The sequence below is a fragment of the Bos javanicus genome, chromosome 19, assembly GCF_032452875.1.
Source record: "Bos javanicus breed banteng chromosome 19, ARS-OSU_banteng_1.0, whole genome shotgun sequence".
Classification (NCBI taxonomy): domain Eukaryota; kingdom Metazoa; phylum Chordata; class Mammalia; order Artiodactyla; family Bovidae; genus Bos; species Bos javanicus.
This window is the reverse complement of record NC_083886.1, coordinates 19159098-19171979: the sequence shown is the minus strand read 5'-3', so window position 1 is coordinate 19171979 and position 12882 is coordinate 19159098. Positions and strand designations below refer to the sequence as shown.

The window sequence follows — 12882 nt, the reverse complement described above, 5'->3', positions numbered from 1 at the left end:
ACCTCTTTATACAATTTTTACAATTAATTCATTTGTTTTGTTTGGGGCTGTGCTGGGTCTTTGTTGCTGCACACAGGCTTTCTCTAGTTGTGGTGCCAGGGCTTCTCTTACTGTGGATCTTGGGCTTTAGGGCCATGGGCTTCAGTAGTTACGGCACACGGGCTTAGTTTCCCCATACCATGCGGGATCTTCCCAACCCAGGGATCGAACTCTTGTCCACTGCATTGGCAGGAGAATTCTTAACCCCTGGCTTCCAGGTTGCGCAGTGGTAAAGAATCTGCCTGCCAGCGCAAGAGATGCAGTTTCAATCCCTGGGTTGGGAAGATCCCCTGGAGGAGGCTCCTGGAGTCAGATGGACTCCCTGCCTGTGGGAGTGGCAACCCACTCTAGTATTCTTGCCTGGAGAATCCCATGGACAGAGGAGCCTGGTGGGTGAGCGTCCATGGAGTTGCAGAGTCAGATTTGACTCAGCACACAGACGTGACTTGCACACTCCTTAACCACTGGGAAGTCCATTTTTGTACAATTTTAAAAGGTTACTTTGCACTTACAGTTATTACAAAATATTGCCTATATTGCCTGTGTGAAACAAATCATCCCTGAGCCTCTCTTACCCCCAGTCGTTTGCACCTTACGGTCTCCTACCCCAATCTTGCCCCTTCCACTGGTTACACTAGTTTGTTTTCTGTATCTGTGAGTCTACTTCTCTTATGTTCTATTCACTGCTGCTACTGCTGCTAAGTCACTTCAGTCGTGTCCGACTCTGTGCGACCCCAGAGACGGCAGCCCAGCAGGCTCCCCCGTCCCTGGGATTCTCCAGGCAAGAATACTGGAGTGGGTTGCCATTTCCTTCTCCAATGCATGAAAGTGAAAAGTGAAAGTAAAGTCGCTCAGTCGTGTCTGACTCTTAGCGACCCCATGGACTGCAGCCTACCAGGCTCCTCCACCCATGGGATTTTCCAGGCAAGAGTGCTGGAGTGGGGTGCCATTGCCTTCTCCGGTTCTATTCACTAGTTTGTTGTATTTTTTAGATGCCACGTGTAAATGATATCATCCAGTATTGGTCTTTCTCTGACTTATTTCACTTCGCAGAGATTCTGAAGTTTTAAAACCGTTCTGCAAGGCAAGCTCACTATCTTTGCCGCAGGTCTAGATACTATCAGACATTTAGATGGATGACTCTTACTGTGTTCCAGTCTGTGTTCTTTACACATATTAATTCATTTCACCTTCGTAACAATGAGGTGGGCTATGAGATACGTACTATTACCTCAAATTTATAAACAAGGACCCTAGGAAAAAGGAATTCTGAGTCATCCCAGGGTGATCTTGCCAGACCAAAAATACAGACGGTACTTTTTAAGGCAAATCCCAGGTTGGACCCAGAGGGGTGAGGACCTCAGCTGAAGGAGAGCGTGACCAATACATTCTAAACTTACTTTGCCCCATAGTATCAGTCAGAACTCAGGGAAAGAGACATGAGGTAAAATATCCAGAGAGCTTTTATGAGGAAAAGGGATATTAGAAGTGTTCCATGTCACTTTTTTTTTTAAGAGTGTTCAGTACATTCATATCATAGTACGATACAAATCACCATCTATCTGCAGAACTCTTTCCATTTTGCAGAACTAAAACTCTATACCCTTTTAACAACAACTTCCATTCCTCTCTCCCCCACCTCCTGGACTCCTCTGTACCTCCTATAAGTGGAATCAAATGCTCTTTGTCTTTTTGGGAGTGGATTATTTCACTTAGCAGCATAATATCTTTAAGGTTGATTCCAGTTTGGGATGAGTCTTAACGTCTTTCCTTTTGAAGGCTGAGTAATATTCCACTGTGTGGCTAGCCCACCTTCTCTTTCTCTGTTCATCTCTCCTTGGACCCTTGATTTGCTTCCACTTTTTTGGCTGTTGTGAATTACACTGCTGTGAATGTGGGTGTCACTTTTAAGAGAGAATGAAGAGCCGTGGGTGGACATCACAGGGAGGCAAAGCCTGGCTGGACAATGGCAGGAAGAAATTTTCCGTGATTATAACCCCTTCCTGGGGCTGCCCCAGGAGCTGGGGAGCTCCCCGTCACAGGGGCTTCTTGGCAGGGGTGTCCCTTTGGGAGGAGATGGCCCACCAGGTGACTCCCAAGGTCCCTCCCATCCTAAGGCTTCCTCATGGAGAGGAGCTGAGGGGCTACCCAACTTCAGCCAACTGAGCCAGCTCGGACTGGGTTGCCAGATCCAATGGAAGGCACCAACTCCTGTTCTGTTCCCTGCCCCCAGCAAGAGTCCCCTGTGGGCAAACCCCAGCAGGGGACAACGTTGTCTTGCCATCTGCTTCTTAGTACAGAACATGTCAGCAAGCAGAGATCAGACTTTCCCACCTGAAGAGGGACCGTGTATCGCTCACCTCCCCTTTTTTTTTTTTGGTTGCAGCATGTGGGATCTTTAGTTGTGGCACGTGGGATCTAGTTCCCTGACTAGGGATCAAACATGGGCCACCTACATTGGGAGCTCAGAGTCTTAGCCACTGGACTACCAGGGAAGACCCTCACCTTGCTTTTTGTGAGGAAGGACATGCTGATCATTGAGGAATAATGGGGAAGAGGGAGGCGAAGGGCAGAGAGCTGAATGTGGCAGGATTTCTGTCTTTGGGACAGCGTCCCTCCATTCCATTCGGTCCACTGAAGCTTCTATAGACATTGCTGTCCGTGCCAGTGTTTAGGAGCCCCGTCAGATTTCATGCATGGGTCCCCCTATTTCAGAGGAGTTCAAGATGTGCCCTTGAGCTGGGCCTGGGCCAGGGAGCAAAGGCAGGGGGAGGTGGGTGGGAGGAAACAGAAGCCGGGGCATCCCCACTTGCCTCCTCCCCCAAGACTGATGTTTTCCAGGGAGATTCCGGGCTCCTTTCTGCTTCTGGGTAAATGGAAGGGATCTTTGAAAGCACTGCAGGAGTGGCCCTCAAAGGAGCCCTGTGGCGAAGTCTTTTGTAAAGTGAACAGTCCTTTTGTAAGGTGAATAATTGTGCTCTGATTATCTGCTTTGGAGGTTCAGAGTGTTCAGAGATTCTCAGGGGAAAGAGGGATTTGTCTGAAGGCCATCTGGCCCACCCCGCTTCCAATGCTTGATTCTCTCAAGCACCCGCTCTGAGTGATGCAAAGCCCCCATGTGGACCCCTCTGTGATGGGAAACTCACCATCCCATGGATCATTCCATCTTTGGACAGCTCAGCTGATTAGAAATGGAAGCGTATCCTGAGCTTAAAAAGAAAAGTCTGTCTCTGAAGTTTTATCCATTGTCTCTGCTTACAGGTTACACTAAATATACCTTTTGCTTATGTTGACTCACTTGATAGCTGACCACAGTGAACTTGACCTCCCCCAGATCTTCTCCTCATTTGTTTCTCGAATGCAGGCTTTTGAGTTCTCCTGTCGTCCTGATGGTTCTGTTTTGACTTGGCTTGCTTTGCTGGCCTGCATCGCTTTGTAACCATGAGACCTAGCAGCTGGGGCAACATTCAGATATCTATCTGTGTCGTGGAGACAGGGACTCGTGTCTCCCAGGATCTAGATTCTCTTCCTATGTTGGTGCAGCTCCAGAGCTTTTATGACAGTACCAACCCCTAAAATCTCCAGGCTGTGCTGGTGCGATCTGGGACTGCGCCACAATCACTTCATTCAGGATTTAATAGAGATGATTTCTTTTTAAACTCCATCTTTATTTTTATTGTACTCCAACTCTTTTAGCCTTTCCTTTGTTTACAAATTTTCTTTTTTTAATTTTTAAAACTATTTATTTTTACATTTATTTATTTGACTGTGCCAGGTCTTAGTTGAAGCATACAGGATCTTTAATTGTGGCATGCAGACTCTTAGTTGTACCATGCGGGATCTAGTTCCCTGAGCAGGGGGTGAACGCTGGCCCCCTGCATTGAGAGCATGGAGTCTTAACCACTGGGCCACCAGGAAAACCCCACTAATTTTATTTTTAAATTTATTTTTGGCCTCACTCTACAGCTTGTGGGATCTTAGTTTCCCGATCAGGGAACAAACCCAAGCCCTTGGCTGTGAAAGTGCGGAATCCTAACCACTGAACCACCAGGGAATTCCCAGAGATGACTTTTTTAAATGTCAGCTTTTCCTAGGCTGGCTACCTCTGCAGAGAAGTGGTCTGATCTGAAACTAATGAAACTCTCTCTCTTTTTTTTTTTTTTCCTAGAACTGGTCAGGCATGAAGTGTCAATTCAAGCTGCTGCGGATGGCTGTGGCCTTGATCTGTAGTAAGTTCTGATAGGGCTGGCTGGGGAAGGGGGGCCCTGTACCAGTCCTGGGGGATGTAGAGATGGCACAGTCCCTGCTCTTTAGGGACTTGTGGTCAAAAAGAGAAGGGAGACATGTTCACAATGTGCAAAGAAGTGGGGGTTACAGGAGGGTCTGACCTCCAGTGCTGCTCCCTGACCTCTACTTTTCACAGACATAGACTGTGCAGAGAGTAAAGTCCACGTAGAGAGGAGAGTCCACATAGAGAGGAGAGTCCACATGGGATAAGGCTGTAGCTCAGTGGTCAGATCAAGAAGAATAACCTTTGGGGGCTTTTATTCCTTTTGGTTTAAAAAAAATTCTGGTTTCAATATTTTTATTTAAAAATGTTTTTCCTTCCAGTTTTATTGAGATAAAATTGACACACGGCCCTGCATGAGTTACAGGTGTACAGCCTGATGATTTGACTTATATACATCACGAAATGGTTAGTACCATCAGCTTAGCAAACATCCGTCATCTCGTATAGATGCAGAATTAAAGAAATTGAAAAAAATTTTTTTTCCTTGTGAGAAAAGTAATTTCTTAACCTTTTGGGTCACGGAGTCGATCCTTTGAGATCTCCTACTGGAAACTGAGGATTACTTTCCAGAAAAAGGCACATATGGGCAAGCTCACATGGGCGTGCACACACACACACACACACACACTCTAAAACTTGCAGTTTAGCAGGCTCACGAGCTATAGCTAATCCACGAACCCTTGTGAACAGGTGTGATGAGGGCCTTCGTTGAGAGAAGCCAGTCTACCTGCAAAGGACATTTTGAGTGTGAAAGACAAGACAGGTTTTCACCAGGTAGACAGGATGCAAGAGGCCACTTCAGGTGCTGCAGAAACAAAGATGCAAAAGAGTGAAGGGTAATGGCTGGCAAGTTGGTTAACAAAACTGACCCATGACGTTTAGGACTGTGTGTGATTGTGTAAGAGATCACTGGAGTCAGACCATGGAGGGATTTAAATGCAAAGAGAAAAACTGGGCTTCATCCCCGGATGCACTAGGAGGCCAGTGAGGGGCTTTAAATGAGGGAGATGTTTACAATTTTGAGTTTTCAGTGACTCATCAGATTGCAGTGTGGAGGGGGAGGTATGTGCAGGGGATAAGACCAGAGGCCAAGAGGCTCATTCTGAGATGGAAAGAGATGAGTCTGAACAGAATAGAGAAGAGGGACACACAAACTCTCATTCAGTCCCCAGAACATGGCTATGAAGAGCGGATTGTTTTTAGGCTCAATTTACAGGCTCAGAACATGAAGGTCACCCCCCTACAGGTGGTAGAGGCAGAATTCAGAGTGAGCCTCTGCCGTCTCTAACGCCCTGCACTTTTGCCAGGCTGGGCAGGAGCTCCGGGACTATCTCTGTCTGGGTCAGCCACTTGGTTTGTGGGGAAGAGGAAAAACTGAGCCAGAACAGATATGGAACGGATAAGGGGCCCAGGTGGGCTCCATTTAAATCCACTTCCACATCCTTTGTACCCCATGGCTTTCAGGATCCTCTGATCTCTGTTTCCTGGATGGCGTTGGAGGATTTCTAATCCCGGAAAGGACCTTCCAGCTCTAAAACTCACAGAATCTTTGAATCAGGGTCTGGGGGCGGCAGGGGGTTGGGAGAGGCTATGGGAGGCAGTGGGCTAGGAGCTAGGGGGAGCATAGCTTCCTCATCTGCTCAGCCTGAATTTGTCTGTTTGTAAGAAAGGGAGCAGAGTCATGAGTCTTACAGTTTAGAAGAATACAACCTGGGGACTTCCCTGGTGGACCAGTGGTTAAGACTTCTCCTTCCAGTGCAGGGGCTGCAGGTTAGATCCCTGGTTGGGGAGCTAAGATCCTACATGTTTCTTGGCAAAAAAAAAAAAAAGAAAAAACAGAACATAAAACAGAATTGTAACAAATTCAATAAAGACTTTAAAAAATGGTCCACATAAAAAATTTTTTTAAATAAAATAATCTAACTACAAGCATTATAAAAACTAAAATGCAATTTTGGAACTGAGACCAATGTCACTCCAACCTCCCTTGTGGACTGCAGGGCCTGCAAGGGAAAGGGCAGGAAGACGCCTTGGCACCCGGGGAGGCAGGAGGAGGTAAGGATGTGTGTCCCTTGCCACTCCTTTTCTGCCATCTATTGGCCATCCCTGGGGTTGCAGGGCTCAGGCCTGGAAGCTTAGGCAATTCCCTGGGGAATGAACATCCTTGGAGGTGCTGGCATCTCTGGGGTGGTTAGGGTGGAGAGAGGCACCCTGGTTAATTAAATGGTAACCTAACAAGGTTCTTTGGGTGATAGGTAATAAAATGGCACTTAACCCTTCAAGAGAGCACGTCCCCGTTGAATTGGCCAAGCTGAGTTTGCACAAGAAGGATGGATTGGAGAGCAAGATGGGGGCATTTTAGGTTCTGACATTCTAACACTTTGTTGAGATTATTTATTTCCGTTCCTTCTTTGCCCTTCTATCCCTTCATCGCTTCCTTTCAACCACAAAAGCACCAGTTCTGAGGGTTCTCCAGGGTTTAGAGCTAGTACATGAAGACACTTAGTAGACTGTAAAGGTCTCACACATAATGAGATTCTTATTGATGTCTCAGCAGTGTAGCCTGGTATGTAGAGTCTGAGACTATACAGATGGGGGGACTGAGCCTCCAGCACTCATGACTGCAGGGGTGCAGGCCCTTTGGGCTTCTGCACAGAGCTGTCCCCTCGGCCTGAAGCGCTCTTCTTAAGGTCTTCTCTCTCTTTTTAAGATTTTTTTCTTGATACGGACTATTTCTAAAGTCTTTATTGAATTTGTTACAGTATTTTGTATTTTTGAATTTTTGGCCACGAGACCTGTGGGCTGTTAACTCCCTGCCTTGAAAGGTGAAGTTTTGACCCGTGGACCACCAGGAAGTTCTGAGTCTTCTCTTGATATTCAAGTGTCCCTCCTGTGGGAAGATTTGGCCTGATTCTCCAAACTGAACAATCCCCTTCCTGAAACACAGCCTTGATTTTAAATCACCTATTTTTTTCTTCCCATAGGGTTTCTTTTGGGCTTCCCTGATAGCTCAGTTGGTAAAGCATCCGCCTGCAATGTAGGAGACCCCAGTTGGATTCCTGGGTTGGGAAGATCCGCTGGAGAAGGGAAAGGCTACCCACTCCAGTATTCTGGCCTTTTACCGGATTATCTTACTATGTAATTATATGCTGGTTGGTCGCCAGATTCTGTAAGCCCTGGGAGAACAGTAGTGTGTCTGCCGTCTTCATGATTATATGTCCAGTGCACACAGCAAACTGTGCTTGGCCTGTTGGGTAGTGAAAGAATTAGTGGCTGGATGACTGGGTGGCTGGCTGGAGTGCAAGACCTCTCGTTCAGCTCCCGCCCCGTGCCCTCCGGTGACCTGTCTGTGCTTCCTCCCCTTGCAGTGAGCATGGAGTTTGGACGGGCCGTGTGGCTGCGGTTCCACCCGTCAGCTTACCCTCCCTGCCCTCACCCGAGCTTTGTGGCGCACTTGGGTGGCGTGGCTGTGGGCATCACCCTGGGTGTGGTGGTCCTGAGGAACTACGAGCAGAGGCTGCAAGACCAGTCGCTGTGGTGGATTTTTGTGGCCATGTACACCGTCTTCGTGCTGTTCGCTGTCTTCTGGAACATCTTTGCCTATACCCTGCTGGACTTGAAGCTGCCGCCGCCCCCCTAAAGGCCTGAAGGACCGTGGTCCAGGAGAGGAGGGAGAAGCAGCATCAGCCAGGAGCAGCCGTATTCTTTTTCTCATCACCAGCTCAGTGAGGCCAGAGAGGAGAGGACAAGAGATGCTGGGCTGCTGTAACATTTGTGTTCAGATCTGAACAGACAGTGGAGGCCTTTTTCTGAAGGCACCCGTTGGAGGAATTGGATGTGGCTTCTGTAGTTTTTCTAGATTGTTCTGAGGACCTCGGGCCAGGGCGAAGGCCTGGGGTGACGTGAGAGTGGCTGTCCCCTCGGGCTGGGCATGTCCCATGTGTTCAGGGACACAGACTGGGTAGCAGCCTTCTCCTTCATCCGCCACCCAGAGGTGCCTAAGAGTGTAAGGAAGGCCCGCGGCTTCTAGTCATCCAGTAGCCAGGCAGGCCGTGTCCAGCCCAGAGGTCACTATGGGGCCAAGACGTGTTCCCTCCATAGCTATTGGGTATGGAGCTCTGGAGTGGAAGGGGGCCTGGTGGTGGAGGATGGTCAACTTTGGTCTCAGCTGGGGGGACCCAAGACGCCCTCCCATGCCTGTTGGTGGGCACTGGGGTGCCCACCAGTGGGGCTCTCTCTCAGGCCTGGAGAGCGCAGAGGGAGATCCTATAGCTCCAGGCTCCCCCTTCCCTGCTCCCTTGCCCTCGGGGTACCTGTGAGAGGAGCCTGAGAGGGAGGCAATAACTTTGTTCAGGGCTTACCTAGTGGCTCGGGTGATAAAGAATCTGCCTCCTGTGCGGGAGACCCAGGTTCGATCCCTGGGTCGGGAAGATCCCCTGGAGAAAGGAATGGCTACCTACTCCAGTATTCTTGCCTGGAGAATCCCATGGACAGGGGAGCCTGGTGGGCTACAGTCCGTGGGATCACAAAGAGTTGAACAGGACTGAGCAACTTTCACTTTCACTCCCCTCCACCCCGCCCTTGCCCTCCCCACCCCCCCACCCCCAGTGCCAGTGGGGAAGGGAAGGGTATCAGCTTCGGACTTCTCCCGGGTGCTGACGTCTCACACCAGTGTCTGGACATCCAACCCCTTTTGTTCAGGGTCTTTTCCTCCCCTTCCACTGCCCACAGCCCCCAGTGTGCCTGTCCTCTGCTTACAGAGCCAATGTTCTGGTACATGTGTACGTGTGTGTGTGTGCATGTGTGTGTGTGCACATATATGGTTTGGTGGGCAGATGCACATGTGATGGGAAAGATGATGTGAGGCCAGCTGGAGGCTGCAGAGGAAACCTGCAGAGGGCAGGGGCTGTGGGGGAGTCCGCCTGAGAGGAAGGGGACACTGAGAGATAGGAAGCTCCCACCCCCTTCTTCCCCATCCCCGTTCCTCTCTGGTGCCTCCCTGAGACTCCCTGACCAGTGGGAGATGTGCTGCGGTGGAGGGAGACCTCCGCCCTTCCAGGGACCTTGAGGATGCTGAGGTTTCCCTCCCCTTTGCCACGTTCTGCTCTGACTCCTGTCTAGAGGAGCCTTCCTGTCTGAAAAGATTATGTTGTGTCTCCCTTAGGAGGGAGGGAGCTTTGGGGGTGCAGGAAAGGCTGGAGCAGGAATGTTGGGTCCTTTTGAAGTTGGGGGGCACAGGGATTCCAATTCAGACAGGAAACTGCTCCTGGAGAAGAATTAGTGGGTGCTTGAGGGAATATTGCAGGCAAGGAGGACAGCCCATGGATGCTCAGAGCCGGGAGGACACATGGAGATGGTCAAATCTGCGCCCCCACCCCAAAACAAGTGGCAGAACAGGGCTGAGGCAACAATCCCCTGCAGGAGCTGGTGCCCACCCGGTGGGGAGGGTGTGGGGAGGATGGCCTTTGATGAACTGTGTCTCTTTATGCTGCCCTGGGAACTCCCTACACTGACAACCCAGAGGGCTGTGTTCCTGCAGGAATGGGGCCGCCACAAGCCTGTCAGAGCCCTTACATATGCTAAGGTCCAGAGTCAGCCAGGCCAGGTATTCACGGGTCTTGGGCCACTGTGATCACCCATAAATGGGCAGGGTCTTCCTACCCCACGACACCCCTACTCACCCCCGGGCTATGCCAAGCCCTTCCCTGTCTTGGCCCAATGATAGATTGTTCTGGTCCCCACATAGGGCTCCCGAGGTCATGCTGCATTTGTGTCAATGCTGTGCTAAGGACACCCTGGCAGGATGGCCCTGGGTGTTTGGCTGAGCCGTGCCAGTCTGTCCCTGCCAGCCATCCTCCACCCTCCTGAGGGCCAGGTGTGGTTGAAAGAGTGAGCTTCTTAGGAGAGGAAACTCTGAGCTGGAAAGGAGGCCAAGAAGACGTGGGCAAAGATGGGGGTGGGAGGGGCTCCGCAGTGGACTGCCACCCCTGCTAACCCTGAGTGATGCTGTCCCTTCTGGGAGCGACAGAGGCTGCTTGTGCTCTGCTGGGAGGCAGGGCATCGCCTCTGTCCTGGCACCTGAGCACTCTGGGATGTGGTGGAGGAAGTGGAGACACTTCTGCCTTTATCTGGTATGGTCTGGAGCGGGGGGCTTCCGCTCTCAGACGTGGGAAGACTGTGAACTGGAAGAGTCTAGAAAGCCCATCAGGGAAGCACCCAGTTCCTTCAGGGCTTCAGATGGAAGCTTGTTACTGAGGACTGCATAAGGCAGAGGTGTGGAGTCTTGCCCTGCGAGGCCTGGGATACACTAAGGGCTCCTTCTCTACACCCCGCACCGCCGGCCCCAGCTGCTCCTGGTCCACAAGCAACCTCCAAGTTCTTTGTTGTGCTCAACGCCCACCTCCGCCGCCTCTCCCAACCACCACGTTCAAGCAGGACCACGCAGTGGTGGCAGGAGTCACTTCAGACGCTCCAGATCTCCAGCCCAGGGCCGGCAGACAGCTGTCCGGTAAGGTTTACTTCTGGGGGTCTGGCTTCCTCCCGGGCAGGTCCCTCTGTTCCCACATTCCCTCCTCATCCAGTATGGCCACCTGACCGGGTGCTGAGAAGCAGAGGGTGGAGAGAATCTTCAGGCTGTGGAAGCCAGTCAGCCTTTTATCCACAGGCTTCAGAGGCTGAAAACTGAAGGTTCCCCAAACAGCAGCCCCAGACTCACCCTCTCCTTACATGGAAGAGGAATCACAGAAACTCGGGAAAGGAAAACGACCTTCCAAGGAGAAATTTCATTTTAGTGACACCACTCATCATTAGTTTTTTAATTAGGAAAAGCTCCTGGATGAGACGCTTTTGCCAGCTCACAGGGTTCTCAATTTCCATGAGAACCATTCTTGCCCAGAGGATTAGGGGAGTCCATGCTCACCAAGCCTGGGTCTCCCTGCAGTGTCCAGTTTCGTTTGCAAATAATGCTGATTCCCAGGTGCAGTGGAAAACCCTTTCCTGGCATCATTCATGTTCCCAGTGCTGGCCGGAAAGCTCCAATATTCCTCTGCCTTAAAAAACTGCCCAGCCCAACACCTGTCTCCCTGCCCCCAGGACTGGAGTAGGTGGAAAAAAAAAAAACCACAAGCTGCAGTGTTTGTTTCTAAATATTTTTGTATCGTGTACATTCTGTATATTTTTGTTGTAACATATTATTTGAGCACAGATTCCATTAAAGATTTTTTTTTTCTTTAAGTCATTGGTTATACAGTTATTCTCACCAGTTTCACCAGTTACTCGGGAAGGGCTGGCATTGGAGCCTGTTTCATCTCGGTCTGGGTTAGGGTTGGGGAGGCAGAGAGGGTGGCCAACAGTGGGGGTGGGTCTGTGATGTATGCCGTACGGATGGGGCATCCGTGCTCAGCACTGGTCTTTCCGGCTTGGTAGTTCTTAGCCTTTCTTGAATACAGTTCTTTTGAGTGGTTGATGGAAGCTATGATTATTCTTCCCATAAAAATGCACAGATAGACAATTCTATGTATAATTTAGAGGGAAAGGGCTGTGAATAAGGAAACTCATCTAGGGTTTCAGGTCATGAACCTCTGTGCCAGCTGTCCTGGTGGGTGCCTGGCCTTCCCCTTCCACTCTGATACTGTACCCCAGAGAGAGCTTAATATTCTATTATTATTGGATGAGTCTTCTTCAAAATATCCTAGATACTTCCTTCATTACCCCAATAGCCTAGTCTTTAGGTCTTTTCTTTCTTGTCATGCAGGATCTTAGTTCCCTGACTAGGGATTGAACCCATACCCTCTGCATTGGGAGCATGGAGTCTTAATCGCTGGACCACCTGGCAAGTCCCTAGGTCTTTCTAGGGGCTGTCAGCACCCTGATCCTAAAAAAGAAATAGGAATGTCCTTGGGGTAAAAGAGCATGGACAGTTCACTTACAGAAGGGGAAAAATAAGAGGAGAGAAAATGTTAAAGGTAGTCTGGTGCTTGGTATGTTTAATAATCAAGTGGGCTTTGAGTTGGTGAAGCCTGAGAAACCATTCTCACCAGTTTCTCTAAGCTAATGGCAGTGTATGTGGTTTGGCCATTCACAGCTTTCAGTGGAGGATTAAACTACCCTGTTAAAATTCAGGGTATGGGAGTTGTTTCTGATCATGTTTTCACATCAGTTTCTTGTGTATCATTTAGAAATATTTCTACATGCTTTCTGGGATGGCAGAAGTCATCCCAGAGCAAATTTTAGGGCATGGTTCAGGCTCAAGATCTAGGATCTGTTTGGAGTGTGGGGAACAGAGTCCTGTCAGCAGCCGTGGTCCCGGGACTCGGTTCCCAAAGGTAAGCTCCCTGGCAGCCGGCAGTCGTTAAACCAGCTTTGCCTCTGACCTCCTACCACTCTGCTCTTCACTCTTGCTTCCTCCCTTCCACCAGCTTCTCATTCTTCCTATAACTTAAAACTGATAATAGGGTAATTATACAGACCACTTAGTGGGTACCTACTCTGTGCCTGGGCACTGGGCGAGGCACTTTCAGTCTTATTTAATTGCACAGCTACTTGAAGTGGGT

At 49.8% G+C, this 12882-nt stretch overlaps 1 protein-coding gene across 2 annotated transcripts in view; it reads left to right on the top strand.

Moving 5' to 3' along the window:
- RHBDL3 (rhomboid like 3) overlaps nucleotides 1-11563 on the top strand; it is a 55531-nt gene extending 43968 nt beyond the window's left edge. For both annotated transcript variants that reach the window (XM_061390442.1, XM_061390440.1), the window contains 2 exons: nucleotides 4208-4268; nucleotides 7699-11563. In XM_061390442.1, coding sequence (XP_061246426.1) covers nucleotides 4208-4268; nucleotides 7699-7970 — 333 coding nt within the window. In that variant the 3' untranslated portion in view covers nucleotides 7971-11563. The remainder of the gene's footprint in view (nucleotides 1-4207; nucleotides 4269-7698) is intronic.
- Nucleotides 11564-12882: the final 1319 nt, after the last annotated feature.